The 10,583-nt window shown below is 44.4% G+C and overlaps 2 protein-coding genes across 3 annotated transcripts; one reads left to right on the plus strand and one right to left on the minus strand.

Annotated features, from left to right (window-relative positions):
• Positions 1-3,402: 3,402 nt before the first annotated feature.
• LOC124678062 (DNA-directed RNA polymerase III subunit RPC8-like) lies at positions 3,403-7,932 on the plus strand. 2 transcript variants are annotated; one of them, XM_047213999.1, is made up of 8 exons: positions 3,403-3,633; positions 3,761-3,856; positions 4,479-4,566; positions 5,345-5,408; positions 5,856-5,922; positions 6,011-6,100; positions 7,529-7,641; positions 7,672-7,932. In XM_047213999.1, exons 1-7 carry the CDS (start codon positions 3,523-3,525, stop codon positions 7,622-7,624), a joined length of 612 nt encoding a protein of 203 aa, XP_047069955.1. In that variant the 5' UTR covers positions 3,403-3,522; the 3' UTR covers positions 7,625-7,641; positions 7,672-7,932. The 2 variants fall into 2 exon arrangements, with proteins under 2 accessions (XP_047069955.1, XP_047069954.1); XM_047213998.1 differs by having other exon boundaries at positions 7,529-7,932.
• Positions 7,933-8,278: 346 nt separating this feature from the next.
• LOC124673894 (thioredoxin-like protein CDSP32, chloroplastic) lies at positions 8,279-9,583 on the minus strand. Its single transcript, XM_047209943.1, has one exon. It carries the CDS (start codon positions 9,482-9,484, stop codon positions 8,576-8,578), a length of 909 nt encoding a protein of 302 aa, XP_047065899.1. The 5' UTR covers positions 9,485-9,583; the 3' UTR covers positions 8,279-8,575.
• Between the last annotated feature and the right edge of the window lie 1,000 nt (positions 9,584-10,583).

Below are 10,583 nucleotides of genomic sequence, written 5' to 3' on the forward strand. Positions count from 1 at the left end.
GGTATTATTTGGTTAGTTATAGTGTACAAGCTGCATTAAAAATATTATGCAACAAAGACCAACACACAAAGAGAAGCCCAAACAATTTGAGCCGAACAAGCTAGGCTAACCAACACAAAAAGACACGAGAAAATACGATGGAGAAAATGTTTAGGACTTAAAACCAGTTATCCTGCCGGTTTACCCAAATTATTTTTGTCATGTCGGTCACTGAGGTTTATATTATTTATCAGTCGATGGAAAGGATGGGCATAAAAACCAAAACCAAATTAACCGGAAACGAAACCAAATACACTGGGATCATATTAACCGCGAGCAATTTCGGTGCATAGATATTATAAACCAAATTTAAATAAGTAAATTCGGTTTTGACCATTGATTGACTGAAATAACCGAGATATTGGCGATAGATACTAGAACCCTTCAGTGTAGGGCAGCGCGATTCCTATATGCCAACCACGTTGGTGGCTACCAGTCACCCCCCCTCGTGGTGTGATGTGTCTGGGCCATTTCGGCTTTCCTTTTTTTGTTTTTGTTCAGTTCCTTTTTATTTTCTTTTGTATTTCCTATTTCTTTTTTATGTTTTCTTTTTTACCTTTTTATGTAATTAAATCCACTTTTTAAAAATTGAAAATTTTAGAATATTTTTTCCATTTATGGTTTGTTCAAAAAATTAAATTTTGAAGAAATGTTCATTTTTGAAAAATGTTCAAGGTCAAAAAATGTTCAAATTTTGGAAATTTTCAAATTTGGAAAAATATTCATTTTCAGAATTTGTTCAATCTAAAAAATGTTCAAAGTTAATTTTTCAAAAATGTTCATTCTCGAAAAATGTTTAAATTTCAGAAAATCAGGAAAATGTCAAGGTTTTGAAAATTCTCAATTATAGAAAATGTTCAAATTTTTAGAAGAAAATATAAAAGAAATAGAGTAGAAGCAACCGAAAAAAGAAATAAGAAATAAAGAGATAAATAAAGGAAACTGGCCGTCCCACATACCGATCTGGAGGTGTGCGGCAGGTCATACACACCGAACATGTCAGCATATAGGACTGCTCGTAGGGCAGTGCCGTTTGCCCTTTGCAGCTTCTCAGCCCAAAATGCAAAATCCCAACGAGCGAAGCACCAAAACTACACGCATGAGATAGCATGTCTCTTGTAGCCCCATACACGTACAATGAATACACACTTCTTGGGCAAACCGTAGTTGACTCCCAACGCGAAGGTTATCGGGTTGACCCATACCCTTCGGAGCGCATGGGCCTAGCCCATTAGAGAGGACGACTGTCAAAATTGAAGGCAAGGACCACTGAAGATGGAGGAGAAGCAGGAAAAGAAGGTGATGGGAGGGATGGTGCGGAAAGGTTGTCACCGTAGCCGGCAATGATGCGGCTCGCCGCGACGGTGCGGGTGAGGTGCGGTGGGGGAGGAGAAGGAGGAGGAGAAGGATAGGTGGTCAGCAGCTAGGGCAGAGTGGTGTGGCCGGCGGCTAGATCACGGAAGAGGTGCGAAAGCGATTAGGATGGAAGGAAGGCTGATATCATGAAAGTGATTTCAGGTATTAACCGTATTTGAACCTTTTCCATTGCATGCTATTCTATTTATAAGAGAGTAATATTTATATAATCTTAACCATAAATGGAGATCACATCATATAACTCTCCTCTATTTATAAGAAAGTAAAGTATGCATGGAACCCAGAGCTTTGTTTTCCACAGCTCTATCATCCTTATGCCATATTTAAACGAAAACCGAACCAAAAAAATCGATTTAACTTGGGCTGTCATTTTTTTATCACCCGAATTATATTACTGAAAAAGACAAGCCCAAGCGATTTTCAGTCAAAACCGAAGCTCGTCCCCACCCTAGCACATACTCCTTTCCAAGGATGGAAGGATGGATGCAAGGGCATCTCCAACGGGGCGACGGAAACGAACGGGCTGCGTGACCGTTTGCATCCGCGCGGATGAAAAATGGGCCTGCACCCTGCTCCGATGGAGAGACGCATAGTGTTCGGGCCGTCTGTGGAGACGCAAACGCGGAGCAAATATGCGACATGTTTGATTCTCCGCGGACGCTGCGCGATCGCGCCAAGCACCCGCTCGCTTCTCTCACGGGCCCGCCTAGCAACGATCTTGGCTCGAGTCGGCGCGAATTTAAGCACAACAACTGCCGGGGAGAGCAACCGCCGGAGTGGCAATCGCGTCGATCGACACGCGAACCGCCGAAATGGAGCACCGAACCGCCGTGGAAGAGCAGCGCATCCCTCTTCAGTATACGCGCCGCCATTAATCCCCGCTCAATAAGACCCCTGGGTCTGCGCTAACGATCTCCAACCGGCATGCCATTCATCTCAATCCATGAGCAACCTATATTTTCCGTCGGACACCGATAGCGAGGGGAAGCCACCGGGATGGCGGCATTGGTGGGATAGAGTTGCCACGCCGAGCAGCTTTACCTCCCCGCCAACGGATGGCGAGGATGAGGAGGGGGAGGCCATCGTCGAGGGGGTGGGGGGGACGCCGTTGGCCACGACGGCCATGACAAGGAGGAGGCGAAGGAAGAAGATGAAGATGCAATGTGGGCACGGCTGGTGGTGGAGGAGGCGACCGAGGAGGCGGTGGCGGCAAAGAAGGAGGCAAGGGCCCGGACGAGGGCGCAGACGGAGGCGCATCATCCGTCCACGGACGACGACGAAGACCCCAATGACCACTCGTCGGAGGGGGGACTCAAGCTCGTTGGACGCGTGCCAGTACCTCTTCGCAAGAGGTGATGAGCAGGAAGCGCCTCCGTGAGGATGACGAGGGGGGTCTTCAAAGAAGAAGTAGCTACTTTAAAAGTTTTAACTTATTTTTTTTCGCAATTTATATGTTTAATTTGTTAGAACATAGTGCACTAATTTCAAAATATTAATTCTATCTAGAAATGTAAATATCTCAATCGTGTCTACCATAGAAATCTATGATATCAAGCGGTATTCTAGAGGAATATAAATCTCTTCCTCTTACTCTTCACATATAGAGGAATAGAAATCTCTTCATCACATGCTGGCCTCACCGGACGAAATGCGTCGGGCCGCTGGGTTGCTCTCCGACGCAAACGGACAATCACCATTTCAGCATCCACGGACCAACATAAACGGGTGCGTGCGGACATTTTAGGCGTCTGAAATGCTCGGCCTAAGCGATTAGGAGATTAGGAGTATTGGTGTACAGCTGAAACGGTATGGAGTCATCCGCGCCGTTGATCTGATCTAGAGATAGGGGAAACAAATACTGAAGGACTTCAGATCCTCACACACACAGCCGCCGCCCTCTCCCCCTCCTCGCGCCCCCCGCCGCCACCCCGCCGACGGAGTCCTCTTCGACCCGCGCCGGCCCAGTTCCTCCCCCGATCTCTTCCTCGCTTTGGACAGCACAAGATCCTCCCCGACCTCGCCAGGACGCCGCTGTCCCCCGAGCTCGCCGCCGCTCGTCTCCCGCTGACGAACCCCGAAGTTCACCAGTTCAGCGTAGCAGGCAGGATGTTCGTTCTGAGCCAGATTGAGCACGACCTGCCAATGCCGCCAGCCTTGCTGAGTCGCCCCCTCGTCGACGCCATCAAGGCCGAGCTTGAGAGGCTCTTCCTGGATAAGGTAGAGCGAAGTCGGTCTCATTATCATTAAGTACGCGGCAAGATTTTATTCACAGTACTGGAGACCTGTTCAACTTGCTGGTCCTTAATTGTATGTGCTATAATCCGTCTCTGGACTTTTACTGTAGGTGGTTGCAAATCTTGGGCTCTGTGTGTCTGTCTACGACATCATCGGCGTCGAAGGTGGATTCATCTTTCCAGGAGAGGGCTGCTCCACATATAAAGTAATGTGTGCTGCACTTTTGTCATCCATTTTTTGTTTGTCAAGGCCGTGGGATGTTACTATTTAGTACTACTTTTGTGTATTAATATGCTTTTTCAATATGCTTGTAAGCTCTGTACTGTGAAAGGGTGACTATGTTGCCATTGCATGCTCTTTAATTTGCATAGCTGAGTTGAATGCATGTTTAGTATTTTTTTTTTTTGTGCAACGTCTTCATGAAATTACATGGAAGCCTTTCCTGGTAGTGCTTAGCATTTGATTGCTGTGCTTACGTAGTTGCTGAAACTTTTGGGTTGATACACTCTAAGTTCTAGCAGCAGTTCTGAACAAATACAGTTAAAAAAGTAGTAGTTCCCACTATTTGCACTCATTTAATTGATTGTTTTGTTGTGGGTAATTTAATTGGTTATTTTGATGCCAAGATCTTATAGCATCTTTATAAGTTATTACTGTGTAACTCGATATGAATAGTATGCCACACTTTTACTATGCCCTTCTGATATAGCTGGTACTACAGAGTACAGACTACAAAATGTGTGCCAAGACGAAGTTCTTTTACTTTGAGGCTTCATATGTTTTACAAATCATTCTTAGATTTCCTTTATTTTCTCCATTTTGGATAGGTTTCCTTTAGGTTGTTGATGTTCAGGCCGTTTACCGGAGAGATTCTTGTTGGGAAGATCAGTGGATATGATGATAAAGGTTTACAAGGTGGCTCAGTTATTTTCTCACTGTCTTTTGGCCAATCTTTTATAGCCCTTTGTTTGAATCATCCATGACTGTTTTAGTACTTATGATTCAAATCTTTAGATTTCTAACATCGCGCAATGCGGGAATTCCTGCATATTTTCAATACCATATTATATTCATTCTAATGTCTTATTAGAATATCAAAATTATGGGCATTCTCTATCATGCTATTTATATTTTTATTATGAATTCTGGTTGAAATGATTATTCAGGGCACGTTGGGCGGCTTTCATTACATTTTCACGTTTATGTACCACAATTCAGAAAGTCTGTTGCCATACTCCTCCACACTTTTTTAAAATACTGTTTGCTGGCATGCCTGTCATATTTTGGGCCCGACGTAGAGACGTAAAGCTGAAATGAAAATTCACAAATGCTTTAGGAGCAATAAGCATGCTATATTGTTTGGAGCAGTGAAATGTTAAAATCTAGTTTAGCACACTGTCTGGAGGGTAGTTCTGCTGCATGAAAGAAAAAAATGAGCTTAGTATCTCATTGTTGATTCTTTGATTTTTATTTTTGATAAGCATGTACATTTAACTGATTCTGCTCAGCCTGTTTCTTCCTCTCTACAATGTTGCCTATTGGTACTTCATGTCTACAAAGATGTTAAGATTTAATTGACCACTTCATGTTCAGGAAATTGTTAAGATTATAATGTTATATCGTCATGTAAGTTGTGTCACCAGAGAAGTCGCACAACGTTGGTTTTAACTGCTATACTGTTTTCCTTCTCCAGTTTCACTTGACTTTTTCAGCGATATATGCATTCCAGCACACTTGATGCAATGTGGCACAGAGAGGTAAGTCACTGCTCTTTGTGTTATTTTGTTGTTGCAGTACAAAACCCCTAGTATCATTTGATGAATATTGAGGTGTTTTATTTATCACATAGATTATATTGAAGATTTAGATTTTAACTCATAGATTATCATTTCAACTATTCTTTTTTTGCGCACGTTTACTATGTGCTTCAGCCAAGTTATTTATTAAAAAAAACTATCCTAACTCAATCAGAGTCAGGAACAACATAACAGAGACACATAAAATAATGATCTGTGCAGGGATATCTGCACTGTTATTTTAAATACCAGTAGTTTATAGCTTATCATGCGAATAATCTTTTTTTCCTTTTTCCTGACTCATGACTCAGAGGAAAGTATTTTCTGCATAGCAATCTGTTTTTTTAAGGAACAAAGCAATCTGTTATTTATTCTCTGTACATCTCATTTCTTCTTTATATCTTCCAGGGGGGAAGATGGCAGGTGGATATGGAAGACAAATGGTGATGAACTTTATCTTGATATAGATGATGAGGTACTTTGTATTATTTTTTATTCAAAGAAATCACTTTTCACATGCACTGACTACAAAATCGTTATGATCATTGCAAATTTCTATGCAGATACGGTTTTTGGTATCTAGCATAAAGTACCCACCAATACCAGTTGAGCAAAATGAGGATGACAAGCCATTTGCTCCAATGCAGATCAATGTATGTGTTCTTGTATATGTATTGTGATACGCATGCATAGTTTAGATATGTTCATATTCATAATTGTTCTTGTATATGACTAATATGTACATATGACTAGTGACTTCCAAGTTGGACCCGTAAAATGCTCATTCTGTTTAGGCAAATATCTCGTCACAACTTTAAGTTGGATCACCATCCTGATCTATTCTCAGAGCACTTAACCCCTTTGGATATTTTGGGTTGGCACAACCAGATACAATGCTTGTGCAAAACATTACCTGTGCCCACTGGCGGAGCTTCGTTAGGGCCAAACTGGGCCATGGCCCGCCCAGATATTTCGTCAAAGTGTATTCATGTATGTGTATTACTGGCCCAGCCCACGAACTCCTGACCCCCACTCCACCGTGAGTCCGTGACTCCCGATCTCTCCTGAACGCGATGCGCTCTTCTCCTCTGAACTCTCCTAGACGCGCATGGCCCGGCCGCTCGTCGCTAGGTTTAGAAGCGAACAAGCAGCAGCACGGCACGCAGCCACCACCCCCAGCAAGGCCCGGAGGGAAGGGGGTTGCCGGATGCACGGGGCACGACCGCACCGGCCGGCAGGGCGGCAGGTCTATCGATCCAACAAATAGTACTCCTTCTGATCTCTAATTTCCTTTCCCACCTAATTTTCTTTCTTTCCTCGCATTTTAAGCTACTCAGTTCACTCAATTCGATCTTTACATTTTACAAATTGTAACAGCCATCAAACATCATCCGTGAGAAAGGCCATTCGGAAAAAAGAAAAAGAATTGATTTTGTTTTCATAAGAAAACGGAGATGAAATAAGTGAAGTTGAGGAAGGTCCTGCAGCACAACCCTTGCCTCAATTGGAACAACAACAAACCACTTATACTAACTAATATCTAGTGAAGTGATATGATTTAGAAGAAAAATAGTTCGCCTCTTAACTTGGCCCGCCCATCAATTTCTTTGAAGCTCCGCCACTGCCTGTGCCTATGAGCGCGGTACTCCCCATGGCCATCCTCCCAAGTATAATTTGTGGGAACTGGATGTATAAATGCCACACTGGAAGGAGCCGAAGATGTGAGCCTGGTTTCTTGTTCCTTTCACCACAGTATTTTATGAGCTGCTTCTAGTATGCAATGGTGCCAAAAGCGTATTGGGAGGTCCAGTGATTCAACGGGCTGAACAACCCTTCTGCACCCCCTAACTTATATGTCTTCAGAATTACTACTTCTGGACTGTTTTTCATGAAAATCTAGATATCTGTATTGCAAGTATGTCCCTTGTCTGAAGTATTTTCCAAATAAGGCTTGCAAAATCAGGTTTTGCCTGTGCTTTAATACCCTTCTGCTGTCAACGCATGACATGTTTGTATGCCTCAAATTGATTTTTTTTCTCTCTAAATCTTGTGAATTTTGTCCTTTGTATTCTTTTTTGCAGGGGAGTATTAATGGGGATGGTCTGGGCCTTCTTGCTTGGTGGGCAGCAGGTGAAGAAGAGGAAGAGGAAGAGGCAGAGGGCGAGGAAGAGCAATAGCTACAAGTTGCTTCTGGGAACTGCTTTCTGTAATTAGAAATTTAGCCCAATAGCTACAAGTTGCTTCTGGGAACTGCAAGAGCTGTTAGGACTTCATCCTTGCTGATAATCTAATGATGCTAATGCTCGCCACCTAGGAATGTAAGCGAAGACGAAGAAAATCTGTAGTGGATAACATCACTGTTTACCTCTGCCAAGTTTTGGTTATTACACCTACAATGGTAGATCTGGAAGGGAAATCAACATTTGTTTGTTACTGTGAAAGTGTGAAAGGTGGGACAAGATGCAGATGCCACAGATATTTTGTATTTGCGGCGTAAGTTTCTCCTGGGAAAGTCGACGTCTGCCACGCTTCCTAGTTGAGTCTTAGACAGATGTTTGGTGAACTTCGGTGTCTTATATTTCTTTTGTGTTCTTTTCTTGTGATGCCTGTAGTTTCTGCTGCACGGCATTTGCAAAGATAAAAAGTAGTTCATGGGACTTGTTGGCCTCCAGTCATCAGAACAATTTCACAATTCAGAAATACTGTAGAAAATACAAGCGAATCTCAGATCTTTCTAGTTTCTATACCCTTTAGTTTCGAGTGAGCAATAGTTCGTGTCTCACAAAAATATGAATTTACATGAAATGATTAATTCTTACCAAAACATGGAATAAAAACAGGACTTAAATTCTCATACCGTAACTGTAGCAAGACAACGCTCGATTATCACAGTAAATAATTGTGAAGTTGTAACTTGACACAAAAATTCTGCTACTGCTATAATCGTACATGACTGGCCAATCCCGGATAAACATAGAGCAGTGTCTAATTATCTAGTGGAGTACGTAGCATCGATTGATGCTGCAATAACATGAGTGTACAATGTGCACTCCTTTCCTTTGGCCAAATTCAAAAGTATGGTAGATAAATAATCGCAGGTGGCTCGCTCCTCGCTGTGGGGCTTTTGTTCAGTATGTGACCCTGACGCCCTGGTATCTGAGGATCTCTCCGATGAGCTCCCCCTTGCCGGAGCCAACGTACCGGCCGACGATCTTGTTGTCCCTGATGAAGAGGAAGGTGGGCACCTCCACGACCTCCATGTCCTTGAGGAACTCCATGCAGGCGTCGTTCTCGTCGCCGTTCATGCGCGCGAACACGGCGGTGTCCGCCATGGTCCGCGACAGCTTCACCACGGTTGGGTACACCTTGACGCACGGCCCGCAGTGCTTGAGCCCGACGTCGAGCACCAGCAGCTTCCCGTCCTCGCCGCTGTTCTCCGCCATCAGCGCCTCCACGTCCGCCCGGTTGTGCAGCTGCACCACGGCGGCGTGGTTGTCGCCGTAGTAGAGCACGTCGCCGGCCAGCTGGTCAGGCCCGATCCCTTCCTCCTCGTGCACCTTCTCGGTGCCCTTGTAGAAGGAGAAGTGCGGCACCTGGGTGATGCCCTCCCGCTGGCACAGCTCCCGCGTCGCATCCGACTCGTCGCCCATCACCAGCAGGAAGTCCACGTCGCCGCAGGTGCGGCTCAGCTCCACCATGCACGGGTAGATGCGGCTGCTGTTCACGCTGTGGCTCGCCGCGAACTCAACCACCACCAGACGGTTCTTGGCCGCCTGCAGCGCGCTGTCCAGCTCCTCTGCGCTGTGTACCTGCACCACGCGCGCGTCCTTACCGCCCTTGTCGCCGGACTCGGACGGCTTCGCCTTCTCTTTCTCCGCGCCGGATACCGCCGCCCGCAGCACCACCGCGCGCCGCCTCTGCGCCGTCGCCGGCAGGAACCTGACCTTGCTGCTGCCGCCACTGACAGGCGTGGCGCTCAGGCTGGCTGTGGCGGTGGAGCTGGCCAGGGTGGCCAAGAAGCTCGCGGTGGAGGCCATTGATGCTATCTAATTATTCGAGCAGCTGCAAGTGAGGATGTCTTCTGAGAGAGAGAAGGGGGGAGAAGAGAGATGCGGAACTGGACGGGATAAAAGGCTTTGGAGAATAGGATGACAGGGGAATCGGTCTCCAATCAAAATCCATCCACTCATCATGGTTTGTGGCTGGTGTTTCATTCAGCTCAGATTTTTTCTTTGATTTTCCCTTAAGTGCGATTTTGTTGGTTTCTTGGCGCGACCACAATCCTCAATCTGATTTTTTTCTCACCCCTTGTTATGTGTCATGGGCTCTACCATCAATTTGCTTTGAAATTTCGAGTAAGCTGTTTTTATACCTGGGTGTGGTAATTTGGATGTTTTGATTATTTGGCATTTCTGAAGGTCATTATTATAATAAGGGTGTGACTACTTCTTAGTCGACTGAGAACTAATGTTCTCAAATTTTTGTTGCAACTTACTTGGATGTTTTGATTATTTGGCATTTCTGAAGGTCATTATTATAATAAGGGTGTGACTACTTCTTAATCGACTAACGAATCACGATACAAATCAAATGGTATTAAACTTGATTGAGCATGAAGTTAGTTCTCATCTAGCTAAGAACTAGTAAATCCCTTATAATAACATAGCACCTACATAAATTATTTTCAGGGAGGCAGGGGTTTCAACTTCCTTTTTTTCATAAAAAAAATTAGTGTATAGTTTCACAGTCTGAAACTATATGATGTGTCCCTTCCGGATAACACACAATTTATTTCCCTCACCGTCCACTCTCGCTCACGGTGTCCTCTACACTTCTCTCACCATCTCGTCTCCCTCCAATGGCAACCATCACCGTGGCAATGATGACATGGACAACTATCTCCTATATGATTGTGACGCATTCCTCATCCTCGACGGTGGCAATGACGATACATAATCCTCAAACCCTAGGTTAGTATTATTTGTTGTAAACTAGTTCTCATCTAGACTCTTTTGTCCCATTTTGTGTTGCAAGGTATATTTGAGGCTAGATCTCATTAGTGTGGATGAATTGAGGATGTGGTTAGCATTGTTGTTTACTTGGCTGGTTCTATAGGCCATGAAGAACAATAATATC

The sequence above is a fragment of the Lolium rigidum genome, chromosome 7, assembly GCF_022539505.1.
Source record: "Lolium rigidum isolate FL_2022 chromosome 7, APGP_CSIRO_Lrig_0.1, whole genome shotgun sequence".
NCBI lineage: Eukaryota > Viridiplantae > Streptophyta > Magnoliopsida > Poales > Poaceae > Lolium > Lolium rigidum.